Below are 15,741 nucleotides of genomic sequence, written 5' to 3'. Positions count from 1 at the left end.
ACTGACCAGAAATAAAGGTATCTCTATACAGACCTGTAGAAATATGCCAGTTTTAGTTTGCTACATGCTGTTAAAAGTGCATGGAGTGTTAGTTTCTGTTGCTTTCATTAGAGTTATGGCAGGGACCTCTTGACTTCATCCTTCATTTCCATCACTGTAGAGTATTTTTGAAGAAATTTGAAATAACAGTATCATATACTGTAGTACTGATAATGTTTAAGTATCCTTTATTTCACTGATCACAAGACGTGATGACTGTGTGAATAATTCCAAGCACACTTTTAAATTTTGAACCTTCTTGGATTGGTTTTATGCCGCTTTTAGCAATATTACATGATGGTGGACAATCAAAATGGGCTTCGCACATTATATCAAAGGGGGATCGAACCTGTGTCTTCGACACAACAAGCAAATGCTTTAACCACTAGGCTACCCCACCGCCCCCTTGGAATAGTTGACTGGGTAGGGACTGTGAAACAAATCCACAGTGAGGCTCTGTGACTTGCCTGATAGCTAGTGATAATGCAATGGAGGCAGGGTTGTTGTTCATTTAGTCAGTCATTACTTTGCCTAGTGACTGACTACAGACTGAAACCCGTGAAGATCAATGTTAGAATTGATCTTCAGTAACTAATGCTTGTCATGTAAAAGGCAACTAACAGGATCGGGAGATCAGGCATGCTGACTTGGTTGACACGTCATCAGTTCTCAATTTTGTAGATCGATACTCATACTGTTGATCACTGGATTGCCTTTCCAGACCTGATTATTTACAGACTGTCGCCATATTGGTGGAATATTGCAGAATGTGACATAAAACTATACACACTCACTGTCTATTCACACCTGGACCCATACTCCTCTTCATAATTTACAATGTCATTTACAATATGTGAAAAAGAAGGAATCTTTTGTATTGTGGTGCAGTTTTAAATTAACAATTCAGAACTCGACATTTCCTTGTGGACTTCCACTTTTATCATCAATAGATGGCAACCCTGTAGCACGTCATTTCTGAGGACTGATAAAAATAAAATTAATTTCGAAGCCTGGTTTTGTTTGAAAGCACCTGCACTAAAGCAGCATGTTGCCATGCATGGTTCTCTAATAATGGCAGTGCTATTACGAGCTGCCATTTCTGCAAGAACTCGTCAATGAGGGCAATCTACTAATCTCATACCGATATTAAGAAGCAGCCCACTTAAGAATTACCACAATCTATAACCCTGGCAGTTGGAAACTGTACGAATACCATGATTATTACGTGTTTGTCAATCCAATCCCTGTCAGAGGCATTGTAGGGGTCTGTCTTAATCCCAAAATCAAACATTTGAAATGGTCGATTTAAGCCCTGTCGTTCATAGGGAGACTTTCAGCTTTAATATCATGCAATAAAACGTAATTGAAAGGATTTATTTTGCATGAAAAACAGACAGTAGGTACATTTAAATCAACTTGTTTGCCAAAATGATGAAAAATAACCCTTTTATGGATGTGGCAGATTTTGCCATTGGTCATAGTTTCTGGCTGAAGGGATGGCTATTTTGAAAGGGTGTTTTGACATTGAATACTGAAGTCTTGATCAACATATTCTACATCTTTGTCCAATGAGTTTGCAACTTGGCCTACTGTTGTTTGTTAATTGATGGCAAAGGCTTCAACAACAGATTGGCAAAAAACGCCCAATCTTCAGAGAACATTGCATTCTGTAACAGGCGATATGAAATATTTATGATATTGCAGATCCAGAATTGGCAAGGTTTTGCCATAATTCAGCATACCAACGAATATCACATCATTATAAAGATCAGAGGCAGATTGCAGTAGGGGATGAGGGAGGGGTGGAGTAGTGATATGTCAATCCCACAGACAACCCTTGTTAGCACAACAGAGCTAGTGAGTGAACTTGGACAGGGTTTGATGCAGAGATACCAACCTCAACGATTTTATCATATGTGCTCCAAGTTTTGTACCCAAACTACGTCAATAAAATTACATTAAAAATTCTACAATATTTTGTGAAAATTCATTAAAATTTGGATATATGGACAAAAATATTTTTGTTTATTAAACACATTTTTGCCAAAAAAGAAACAAGAAGAAAGGTAATGCTGATTATTTGAAAATCTGCTGTTGGAGGTATGTGAAATTAAAGTGTCACAATTGATTAGTGTCTTATCTTTCTCAGAATCCATCCATCATAATTTTATGAATTTAGTTGACGAGTAATTTTGTGGTCAAAGTACTGATTTTGATCTTTGAAGCAACTATTTGCATCATTTGGAGGTTGACATCTTTGTTGATGCTGTTTTAGCAATTTTTACTATGGGATGCAAGGATAGAACAGTGGAAATAGCACTGTGGAAAAACAAAGAAACTGGATACAGACATTATGTAGACTTACTGAATGTTGTGGGATCAACGTTGCTGCTGTTCCATCACACGTAAATGAACATACCAGAATCAATGGTTGAAATCAAGAGCAACAATCATGCACCAGATGAGGGTGTAAGAATCTACTCTGAAGAGCTGTATTCCTCATATTAAAGTTGACATCTGGACATTTCCTTATCATCTCAAGATCTGGGTGTATCCCCCCTAAATATTATCTATTGTAAGGCTTGCTGACTTGGTTGACTTGTTGAATCCTATTTACATAGATCAATGTTCATGATGTTGATCACATGATAGTTTGGTTCAGACTCGATTATTTACAGACTGCCACTGTATAGCTGGAATTTAGCCGTGTGAGGTGTTAAACAGCCAAACCAAAACCAAACCAAGGTATTGTTTATACACTGTCCAAAATTAGATTGGATTAAAGTGTGGCTGTGCCTAGCCTCCATTCTGGAATGAACAGTGCTTTGGAAGCTCCCTTGAATCTCCCTATTTGAAGTATGAATTAATATCTCTTTAAAAGTGTCAGTCAAGGATTTATTTAGACCTGACTCGAGACAGATATGCAAGTCTGTAATAACTGTCTGCAAACAATCAGGACTTTGAATTAAACATTTACCAATTCATGGTGCTATGTGTAAACTTAATGTGATGGCTTTTTGAAGTGACTTCTATTTCAAGACAAAAATAGCTGGAGGGGCTTTAACACTGAATTGAATGGAGCATTAAAATTCAATGTTAAATACCTCAGAATTAAGGAAAATATGAATTTAAACCCAAAATCCATTTTTTTAGAAAATTACATTTTTTTCAAATATGCCGGCAAACAGAATATGGTTTGTAATTCTTGACAAATCCTTGATGATTTCCAGGTAGATTGCCATCTTCAAAATTGAATTATTAATATTAATTTTTTATATTAGGCCAGACCAATTTCTTTCTTGATTTACAGATCTGCCTGTGATATTTTTTCAAGAATACGAAAACAAATTTTAATTTTACCTACTCTAGCAACAACAAAATCTTAAGGTTTTTTAGGGCTTTTTTACCAAAAAATGTAAACTTACAAGAAAGTCTTTTTTAGATTGTTTACTTTACCCTTTTCACAAAAGTAATACACTTTACAGATTTAAAAGGAATATTACTTTGACTTGTGATTTTTTTTGATTTTTTTTTCTTCCCTTTTGTTTTCTCAGGACAAAAATCTGTAAAACAAGAATTGGTTTTGGAAAGTACCCTGGACTTGGTTGTTAAATTTTAAACACTAGTGTAAGCTGGCTGCTTCATGGGGATGCTGCTTGAGATTCATATACACTGTATACTTTATTGTCAGCCACCATGCAGCCTCATCCCATCTGAATGAGGTTAGAAAAAAATCTGGCTTTTCATATTGATGACTTTGTTTTGTTACATCGCCTGAAATCATGTCCCTTAGGAAATGGGCAAAAAGTGCTACTTGGAATATTGGTCATGTTCGCTTGTAGCGCCAGCAGGATCTACCAGAAGACTGTTGCTGTGGTTAAACAGGAACAGTACAGAACATTAGAGAGTTTCGAGGGAATATGTTATAGATTATTGATGTCTTGATAGGAATATAGATATTATTGTACTATCTGTAATTTGTCTGTGGTTATTTATTTCTAGTGCAAGATTTGTGATAGAGCAGTACACTGTGTGAAGCCCATTTCTGTCATCCCCGCCATGATATTGCTGGAATATTGCTAATAGCGCGTAAAACTATACTCACTCACTCACTCACTCACCAACTCCTGGATAATCATCTCTGTATCATTTCATTGTTAAAATAATCAAAAGTTGTTGAACTGTGTATACAAATTATGCCGATATGAGCTTTATGTTATGTGGTGCCAAACGGATGATGTCTTCCATTACTCCACATTCCTCTGACTGTATATGCCCTTCTGTTATCCACATCCTTCTGTTGCTCCATGACTCTCTGTTCTGCTCATTGTTCTGTTTCAAACACCATCATAACTCAGCACACCTTTGTTATCCCATTCTTCCTTCTTCCTTCTTATTCCACACCCTTCTGTTATTCTACACCCTTGCGTTACTTCCCTCACCATTCTGTTATTACACACCCTGCCATTACCTAACACGCCTCTGTTATCTCATTCCTCTTCCTTACTCCACGCCCCTCTGTTATTCCATGCTTCTCCAGCACCTAACCCCCGTTATTCCATGTCCTCTGTTATTCCTTCCTACTCCTATAACAGAGTACCTTGTAATCCTGTTACTCCTGCATGCATCATTTATGCCTCAGCCCCATGGGTACACTTCTATAGGTATGCTCAGCAATTATTCAGAAGTTGACGTGTTCCAGCAATATTGATCCAGATATGGATAAACATCCCCATTGTGAAGGACAGTTCCCCTACAGCACACATACACTCACACCTATCTTGGAGTTAATCTTAGAATGTCGTCCCACCTCACATAGATCTGATGCATAGTTGTTGCTGTTTAACGTGTGATGTAAATAGAACTTACTGTGTTGTACCGATTCAGATCATTAGTCGTCCAGAATAGGTTGGAAAGGACAAAGGGTCTGGCTGTGCCAATGTTTGAAGTAGCAACTTGTTGTAATTGTATAATTATCTATGAGAAATAATCAGATGCGCGTGACTTTTAATTGTGGTTCGTTATCTGTAGAGTGTCTTACAACGTTGTAGTTTGTTATCTACAGTGTTTTCCATTATTGTACTGCTGTAAAACTGCTGAAACCAATATGTACTCATGATATAATCACAGCTTCACAATCGATTCTCATCAGAGATTTCTTTTCAGTGTGGAAAGGGTTTTGTCTCTTCTATTTTGATGAATTCATTCTACAGTTTACAGGGCAGTTGGGTAGCTCTCTGGTTAATGTGTTAATTTAGCATGCTTAAGGTAGTGTGTTTTGGTCAAAACATCATTTTTTTTTCATGAAGATCCTAAGATGATAAAGAATAACTGGGCCCCATTCCTCAAAGCGGTTGTGGCGCTATGATGGTCGTAACTCCCATGCTGTAACACTGACTTACGATTGTCGTAGCTCTACAATCAGTTTGAGGAATGGGGCCCAGGTCCTTGGCATAGGTTTGTTGTGTCAGTGAAAGATTTGTCTGGAGTAGATAGGACATGTTGCTATATTGCTGAATATGGCAGTGTGCAGCATGATACACACAGAGTGTTGAAAACTGTTCTTATTCTTTTCATTTCCCTATAAATATGTCTGGTAACATTCAATAAGCAAAATCAAAGGGATCATCAATTTTTCTTTGTCATGACACATGTTCATTATAAGCATTTCAGCAAAAACATGTACAGCAAGTCGTCAGGGCTGAAAAGAGCTTGTATCAGTTTGATTTAAGCATGTTCACCATAAATATCCTTTTGCTGTAACATATTTCTGCAATATTTCTAAGCAATGTAACAGCAGACTGTAGCATTTTAATTAAACATCATGATAATAAAATAGTTCCTGACAATTACCAACTGCAGCATTAAGCTAACAGGGAGATACATTGATAATTAAGTAGATTTATGTGAGCTCATTTGAAAAAGACCACCACCTCCTCAGTGAAGGGGATTAAGTGAGTGAGTGAGCAAGGTTTCACATCGCTTTTAGCAATTTTGTAGCGATATCACAGCAGGGGACACCAGAAATCGGCTTCACACATTGCCCATGTGGGGATTTAAACCCAGGTCTTCGACATGATGGGCATATGCTTTAACCACTCGGCTGCCCCACTGACAGTGGGGTATTAAAAATTTGCCCATGACGCGAGGATCATTAGGTTGGTTCTTGTCCATACCAAAAGCCATCATTATTTACAGCTCATCACCATCCTAGCAGGAATATTGCTGAGCAACATTAAACAACAAACAAATCAATACAACTCTGTAATGTATATTGTATATATAACTCATGCATGTAATATATACCTTATCTATGTGTAATATGACCAATATTCCACATTGATATTCCAAGGCACAGTAAATCGAAAACTGCTGACAGGCATTATATTCGCTGATGCAACAAATCCTTATAGACAACCTATTCAGTTTTGGAACATCACTGGGTCAAGATTAAGCATGTGTCAGTGGGGCCGATGCAACCTTTGTATTTTGTAATGAAAGGGCAAAGACCGTTTGTCAGTGATACTTATGAGGTATTTAGATGGATGGTCAGATCATTGTTTTTTTAGTTATCAGATTTTTCTAATATCAGAGCTTATTATTGTTTCTTCCACAAGTTGATTTAATTTTCACTGTAAACAGGCAGAAACACAGATTAATAAGAGCTAACCAATGTGAAATCAAAGGGAATTTTCTCCATTAGTTTCTGTGAATTTGTGTGAGTGGCATAAGGAATTACATGCCGTAGTTTGAATCACTGGACTGACCTTTAAGAAAGATAAAATTAGCTGATTTACATTGCTTTTATAGGTAAAGATCTAGTTTTCATTTTATATACAACTGAAAACTTTTCTGGCTTCTACTGGCTCTTTTCCATTACAATTCAGCACAAATTAACCATTGGCTTCTCTTGATCAGTGCCACCGATTGTCATCTAATCAGTCTTGTTGCTTCACACGTATTCTACCGGTGACTGCTGCCATATAGGTGAAGTATTGCTGAGTGCGGCATTTTTTTAACTTACTCATTCACTCTACCCATGAAGGTCATGGGTGGTAGTGTTCGTCAGGACCCATGCTTTGTAAGGGATGATTAACAGGATGAAGCCATCAGGTTGTTTTGGTTGACATGTCCTAGTATCAAAACTGCATAGATCAATGCTCATGATGTTGATCAACGGATTGATTATTTACAGGACGCCACCATATAGCTGGAAAATTGCCAAGTGTGGCTTATACAAATCAACCTTATTACAGTTATACCAAATTTACCCCATCCCCGACTGTCACCTGCATGCATGTATCAGTGCAGTGATCTTGAACTAAATATACACACCCCATTTCATTTCCTACTATTAAATTTCTAGTCATTGCTCAGCCTTTGTAAACTGACACCATCATGTCTTCAGGGACTGTATTGGTCTGACATTACTCAGTGATAACAAATTCTTGCAAGGTTATATACACCAGGTGCTGGGGAATATGTTGCAAGACCAGGTGATGCCTCTTATATTGAAGGAACCAACCATTTAATCCCATGGGGATTCTGTCTTAGAAAAGATCCATAGCAACCTCTGTTGGTCAGGAGACAAGTTAATGGATGAAGTGGTCAGGATCGGTGTCTTGGTTGATAGAGTGTGAACAAAACCAGAAGATTAATACTTTCAGAGACACTCAGGAAAGTGGAACATTAATGGTTCCATCCAGGCCTTGTCATACCTTAAGGTTAATGGCGGTAGGTTGCCTAGTGGGTAAAGTGTGGATGCAGTGATAAGTTCCATTCCATTTCACCCCACCTGACCCGTGAAGGTCCGGTTTAGAGTAGGCCTTCAGCATCACTATGCTTGTCGAAAACGGGATCAGGTGATGAGGCTTGCTGACTTGGTTGACACATGTCATCCGTTCCCTGTTGCACAGATTGATGCTCATTCTGTTGATCACTGGATTGTACGGTCCAGATTCAATTATTTACAGACCAATGCCATATAGCTGGAATGTCACTGAGTGCAATGTAAAACTAAACTGACTCACTGATTTGCCTCTTCACTTCAGCTGATGTACAGTCATCTGTCACTATAATGAGGGTTTTTGGGCCTATGGATGACCCCCTGCCTTATGTAACACAACACGAAGTAAAATCTTTGGATTTGGTGTAACCAAACACGGAGTATCACGAAGAGTGTTATTGCGAAAGGATGATTGTATTTTGCATGAAAGAGACACCCACATACAGTCTGGGAAAGAAAATATTCTCATTCGCTTAAACAAATAGAAGACTGAAAGTTAATGCAAGGTTACTGTTTTCAATGAGATAACATTGATCAAAAATGAATAGATTTAGTATGTTGAATGGTAAAGTCTCCTACACTCACAACCTGATATGTGAGATATAGACAGTCTGATAGCAAGAGATATAGAATGTCTGCTAGATCATGTGATACTGACATTCTGATAATTTACTCTACTGCCACGTTGATGGGTAGGTGATGCAGTTGTTCTAGTATGTCAGAAGGTACACACGATAGTGAGTGAGTACATTTGGTTTTATGCCAATTTTAGCAATATTCCAGCGATATCATGGCGGGAGACACCAGAAAATGGGGATCACGCATTATACCCATGTGGGGAATCGAACCTGGGTCTTCGGCGTGACGAGGTCAGTTGATACGGTGGGCTTCTGATAGCTCAGTTGGTTGATACAGGACTTCTGATAAATCATTTAGCACAGGGTTTCTGACAGGTCAGTTGATACTCTGGGTTTCTTATAGGTCGGTTGATACAGGATTTCTTATAAATTAATTGATACAGGGTTTCTGACAGGTCAGTTGATACGGTGGGCTTCTGATAGCTCAGTTGGTTGATACAGGATTTCTGATAATTTAGTTGATGCAGGGTTTCTGATAGCTCAGTTGGTTCAGGGTTTCTGATAGCTCAGTTGATAAAGAGTACTGGGCCCCGTTTCACAAAACTCTCGTAAGCCTAAGATCTCGTAAGTTTTCTCGTAGCCATTGTGCCTCCTATACTGTAGCATAGGAGATGCGAATGCTACGAGAAAAGTTACGAGATCTTAGGCTTACGAGAGTTTTGTGAAACGGGGTCCTGGATTGGTCCTATGTCAAGATCACATCATGTAGCTTATTGTTGGGTTTCTTGACACAGGGTGTTTGATGGGTCACATGAGAGACTTCTGATAAGTTACGTGATAGTCTTTCTGACTGAATCTATTGGTTAAATCACATAACGGTTTTTCCTAAAGGGTCACCTGATACAGGTTGCCTGATGTAACACCCAAAGTTGAACAAGTGCTAACTCAACACACACAACAGGAGCAAAGGCAGTGATTGAAATCCCATCTTGTTCGTACACACCTCTAAACCTGACCGACAAAGCCACTTTCATGTTCACAAACATGGCAGAATTTAACTCCAGTAACAGTGTCAAAGCATTATTCCACAGATGATTGGCGTATCTGAAGCTTGAAGGACCCTCTACCTCTGATCCTATTATGACCCATGGCAGTTGTACTGCTGCATGACAAAGGCTTCAGACCCTGCTGCGTGTGTTTTGTTGAGACTGCCCTGATGGACAACGCAAACATTGACACAAGGAAGGGGCTTATGGATGCTTCCCAGTTTGTGTCTAACAGTTATGTTGTGGATATTGCTAAAGTCAATGCATTGTGTTTAATGAGAAACAATCGCACCGAACCATCAAAGGGGCTTTGGTTGGCTGATAGACTTTAGGTTTGCTCTCCCGAGCCTGGAGTCAGCTAAATTGAGCCTAATTGATGATGAGTGACATTTGGGCCTTGGTAGAGACATGGCGGGAGAGATCGGCATCTCCATGCTGATATAATGCAATGTCCCACAGGACAGCTAGGTAATGGTGATTAGTGATATTAGTTAGGTCCAGCCTTGATGTTGAAGGGAAGCTATTGCTCCATCACAGTGGGTACATGCAATAAGATTTGATAACGCAGTGGTGTCGTAATTCTGCTGGTTTGAACGTGGGTAAAACAGGCAGAGTTCATGTTTTATATAGACTGCATTAAAGGTGTACTAGAGTTGATAATTCAGATGGTTTTGGTGGTGTCCACACGGAAATGTCATATGGTCTTGTAAATGTTACCAGTCTCCCACTATCTTTGAGGCAAGATATACCAATCATAGCGTCAGCTGAACCAGTGTTTTCTGGCAGATATCATGGCAATGGACACAATGCAATTTTTGAATATATTATGCATGATAGTATACTAGTTTCAATATAATGCTTTCAGTAACCATCAAACCATCTCTAAGAGACAGAAAAAGAAATCTAGAAATCTGCATCTAGATCCTCTTATGCTCTGTTAGCATTGGTGTGTTGTTAACAAGTGTTCATGAATGAAGGGTAAGTCTGTAATGCGTCCATGATGAAATTAGAACAAGCTGACATGAAGAATTATTTCAAACTGTGTCCTTGTTTCATGAGAGGCAGTGGGTTAGTCAAGTGGTTAAGGTGTTCGCTCATGACACCGAATATCCAATTCCCCACATGGGTGCAATATGTGAAGCGCGTTTCTGATGTTCCCCTCTGTGATATTGCTGGAATCAGCGTAAAACTCAACTCACCAATTCCCTTTGTTTCATGAACATAGGATAGATGCATAAGATGTTAAAGTGTTGAAGTCTTATGTCCACAATGTCTAATCAAATTGATTTTGTAACCAGCTTGCGACACTGGTGCAGTCCAAGCTCTGTTTGTCAGTGACCCCCCTCACCTGTTCTTCAGCAGAAAAATAGAGTCTTCACTTCATGAAATATTTAGACACCTTGATACTTCACTACAGTGGAAGCTGTCTAAACTGGCACTCATCAGGACTGAAGAAATAATCCATTTTAGACAACATGCTGGATTGTAGAGTGATGATAAATGTAAAAGCCACAAATGGGACTGAGATTTTATGCCAGTGTTGACAACTTGCCAGAATGGACAGATGCCGGTTATGACAGCTTCAACTGTATTGTGGGGGAAATTGGAGTAGTCTTTAACTGGTGGTTTGTTGTTGAAGTTCATGGATGGCTGACAACTGAGATATCCAAATAATCCCAAACCCTCCAATATGTTATACTGGTACATTGGATATACTTCTGGATATTTAAGAGCAATTTTTGACATAAAAGATATGTTGGAAACTGTATCCTGGCATTATTTTGAGAGAAAACCTGTTAATATGTTGATTGTTAACAGCTGACCATACTAGATCAGGCCAGGTTCTACCAGTACAGGCATAGTCAAGTTCAGGATGTCAAAAATATTTTGAAAAGCCACTTTCTCTGTGCCCTTCAAGAAGGTAACTTGTCATGACTAATTTTCCACTTGCCCTGATTTTATGACACAATGCATGATGTTAATGTATACTGGACTATTTATTGAAGAGTGATAATTTCACTCTCTACTAACTCTACTTGTAATAGCTTTAATAGCTTCATAATGAGCAGATATGAAATGAAATCCATGATTATTTGCAGTGTGAAACCATAAGTGGAAATTATCTAGTAGCCCATGAACAATTAAGATACCGTTATTTGATTGCCTGAAATGAAGACTGACTTGTCCTGGGCGTCGGGCGATGGTATTTTTGAACCCCTGCAAGTTGCTGAAGTTGCAGACTCTGCAGATGCTGCTGTCCAATGCAGGTCAAGATTATTCCTGTTGCCTAGAGCTCAACACTTGACTCCATTGTTGCCTGTTTGCCTGAGGATGGTGGAATATTATCTGGGTTTAGGGAGTACCATTGCTGCTAATGCTGTTATTGAAAATGTTCTAACAAGTCAATTTCCGTTGTGTCTGGAATTTATGTTACTGGGCACTCAACAGATATTAATTTATCTGACCTTTGAAATAAATGTTTTAAGTTTTAAAGTGAATTATACACACATTTTCACAGGAAGGAAGTATAATTATATTTCTATTGCTCACATCTTAGAAGCATGCTCATGAAGCTGAATCGTCTTATCCTCATTGAAATTGAAATCCTACCCATGAATCTGCCCCAAGTTGATGTGCAGTGAAATAATGTTTCCGTGACTAAGAAAGAAGAGAGACCAAGTTATCCGAGATGTTATATCTTCTCATTCCCATCAACCTACACTGACGCGTAGTCTTTGAAAATAAATAATTTTGGGTTACGATCAAAATTCAGTCTAAGAAAACCTAGTCTCAGTGTATTTTGTTACACTTCACCACTGAGTAGAAGGTCGCATCAGGTACCGGTAACCTTTGAGCGACCAATGACCATCCAATCAAATGCCAGACGGTTAAGTAGATTTAACCAACCAGACAGCGGCTACTATGTAGGGATCGGAGGGAGTTTCAAAATATTCAGGTCACTGACACAGATCTCTCCACAAACAAAAATCTGCATATAACACAGTTATTTGACCTGCATTATATACGCTTTTGGGTTTCTGTTGACATGGTTACCATTAGCTAATATTTCTACAAGGTAACATCCTTGAATATTGCCAAATACACTATTTTCTGTGACTGTTACTCACCGTTGTCATGGGTGTACGTACACCATGTGCATCACCGAGAAGCGAACGTACACTAAATAACATTCAGAATCGTTTGGGGTAATAACCTTTTCGAGATAAAAAGTTCAAAAGGTATGTGCGAATGTGCACTTTCGCGATTTGGTGAGCTGTGTTCTGATTGGTTGATCTCAAAGGTTACCTGACGCAACCTCCCATAAGGGTTTGTTAGACTCCGTAGTGGAGTGAAACAAAAAGTACTGAGGATAAGTTTACTTTAGATCAAAATTTTATTTTCTGAGACTACACAGTTACATGGCAGAACTTTTTCTATTATACCATGGTTGGAACTACCTACTTAACAGTCATTATGATAAACTTTGGGCCTCTAATAAAATTGTATTATTTAATAACAATACGTTGTATGGTCATTTTTGTGGTTCTAGGAAAGCAGTTTACATACCTTCTGCATGAAAGCTATGATTGTGCATGCTGGACACTCATTTGTGTCGCCCTGGGATAGTAGTGCAACTTGTCTTTCATTCTGTGAGTGGTAAGAATCTGGATAGACAAATAATGTTTTCCAAATGTCAAGTTATATTATGTGATCACCAGGCTGCAATAACATTGTATTAGCTGGTTATGACCAATGGAATCTAACCTCATCACATGCTGGATTCAGTTATTAAAGTTGCTTGTTAATGTGTACTTGATTTAATGTGTATTTGAAATTTAACGTTCTGATAAAAGTGAATTTTAATTTCCTTTAACAATACTACAGGAGATCAGTTCCATGTAAATGAATTGACACCCTTTAACCTGTCTCAGCAGAAATACTTCAAAGACAGTCCTGAAATAGTTGCACGCTTAGGGTATATATCGCTATACACAAATAAGCACAATTTTATACAAGGACTAGTTGACAGCTATAGAAGGTCATCCAGTGCTAAGGCGATCGCGGGATGCATTAGTCCCGGCAGATCATGTGGCCGCATGTTCATGTGATGGGAATTGTGCCCTATGAGCTCATGTCCAATAAATCAAGCAGTGCTGAACATACGTTATCAATAACCCGACTGAGCAATTTATTGGAGTGTATACCTGCCGTTTTAACCTTTCTGTCTCCCAGAATGGTCATGGCACCGGCCTCAGGCAATTATCTGTTTAAATATAGCCAAACTAGAGGAAATAAGCATTGGCAAAATAGAAATTCTAAGCCATTGTTCACTTGAAATGACTGTTATTGTAAGACCCTCAGAGAATGTGGGGGCATCGTTGAACGGAATGACCATTAACTCTTTGTCATTGTTAGACACATTATCATAAATTCTTTGATTGATTTTGTCCCATATTCGTCTAAGAGGAGCACGTCAGTGTGTCAGTGAAGTAAGTTTGCAATGTTACAGATAAATAGAAAAATACTGAAAAATACTGTCCTGCCCTGATGTATAGATCACTTCACAGTGATAAACCCAAAGCTGCCAAGGACTTGTATCACCTTTCAAATCATAGAAGTAGGTTTTAGGAGAACATTGTTGTCTTTTCGTTAACTTGTAAGAGAAGTGGTGATGGGCATTATACAAAATGTCTCACCTTGGGCAAGTGAGTTTAATCAACTTTGCCTCTCTTCACCCAGTAGAAAGTGGGTACCAGATGGGATAAGTAATGTGACTCTCACCAGCACCTAACAGGCAACTTGGGTTATCGGGAATAAAAATGAGCTGATTATTAGCACACTAGTGTAGAATCTGGTGCTATATGAATCAATGCATTATTATTATTATCATCTTTTCATTAACCAGTAACAAAAGTGATGATTTGCCTGATACAGAATGTATTGTCATTCAAGGGTTATAATACTATAGGTATTTGCTGCATTGGAAAATGCAGTATCCCACAACAAGACTTCATTCAGGTAGCAAGACCTGCAAAGACCTTAGTTTCCTTTGGTCTTGGAATCTGATAAAAAGTCTTGGAAAACGGCCTCAAGTCTTGGTCTTTTTCTGATGCTCATAATTCTAGTACAAGTCCTCACTGATTTTATCTGGTGCATTTAATATATGGTGTGCATCCAGTGATTTTATGGGCTGTAATATGATAATCCATTATTTTACGTTTGTATTGATTTCCAGTGGAATGAGGCCTGTTGTCACTACTTCCTGTGTGCTGACTGGGTGTGGGGTGATTGAGTGGAAAGGTCACTGAAGCGAGGCAGGATCAGTTGATAGACAAGCACCCATTTCTCCCACTGTGCCCCTTATGATAGATTGTAACCCGAGAGGGGTTCCAGTACCCCATGCTTGTCTGCCGTAGGAGATTCTTGTACAGAGTAGGTCTCCAGTACCCAGTGCTTGTCTTCCATCAGGATTACGTGATACAATAGGTCTCCACTACCTGATGTTTGTTTCCAGAATGTTTCAGATATATGTAAACAACAGGACCTCATACCCCTCAGAGGGACATACTCAAGGGTACAACAGACTCCGGAAACTCATGCGTCCTCTTGAGAACAAACAGACATATTCTCCCAAGCTCCTCAAAGTCACAAAAGATTCCAGTACCTCATACTTCCTCGACAAAACAAACGGCCCTATTCTCCCAAAGTCAGTGAAAGACACAACTAATTCCAGTACCTCATGCTTCCTTTCAGGAACAAAAATCCCTCATCCAAAACTCCTTCCTCTAAAGTAGTTACACCTCAGTCTACAATGTTTCTTCTTCGACAGAATGTTCCCCAAGACCTCATCCTTCCTCAAAGACAGAACTATGCAGACGAACACAACTTTAATTATTTGATCACTACCTAACGTTTAATTATACAATGTTGATTTGATGTCGCCTGGTTGTCTCTTTATCTTGTGTTTTTGCTTACAGGAATTAGCAACAGTAAACAAGGAACTAAATCAAGCACGGGAGCACTTACTAGAGAGGGAGGAGGAAATAGCGGAACTTAAAGCAGAAAGAAATAATACTAGGGTAAGTTGTAATTTTACTTGCAATTGGAATCCTATGCATGTCAACACCATTCTCTTCCTACAGATGAATTCATTTTTGTCAGAAAATATTTGACAAAATAATTTTACAAAATTTGGCAAAAAGCAGACAGCTTACTCAAGTCATCTTCCCATGTAACCTCTGTGTTAGTATGGCCATATTTCCCATTTCTCATGACATCCTCTGACAGCAAA

General features: G+C 38.7%; 1 protein-coding gene across 3 annotated transcripts in view; it reads left to right on the top strand.

The window, feature by feature from the left end:
• Positions 1-15,741, top strand: part of LOC137261467 (liprin-alpha-1-like) — a 129,376-nt gene that overhangs the window by 39,766 nt on the left and 73,869 nt on the right. For all 3 annotated transcript variants that reach the window (XM_067799218.1, XM_067799216.1, XM_067799217.1), the window contains exon 2: positions 15,428-15,529. In XM_067799218.1, coding sequence (XP_067655319.1) covers positions 15,428-15,529 — 102 coding nt within the window. The remainder of the gene's footprint in view (positions 1-15,427; positions 15,530-15,741) is intronic.

Source organism: Haliotis asinina, chromosome 14 (genome assembly GCF_037392515.1).
Source record: "Haliotis asinina isolate JCU_RB_2024 chromosome 14, JCU_Hal_asi_v2, whole genome shotgun sequence".
In the NCBI taxonomy this organism is placed as follows: domain Eukaryota; kingdom Metazoa; phylum Mollusca; class Gastropoda; order Lepetellida; family Haliotidae; genus Haliotis; species Haliotis asinina.
Note: the sequence above shows the minus strand (reverse complement) of the source record. Positions and strands in the feature narration are given on the sequence as shown.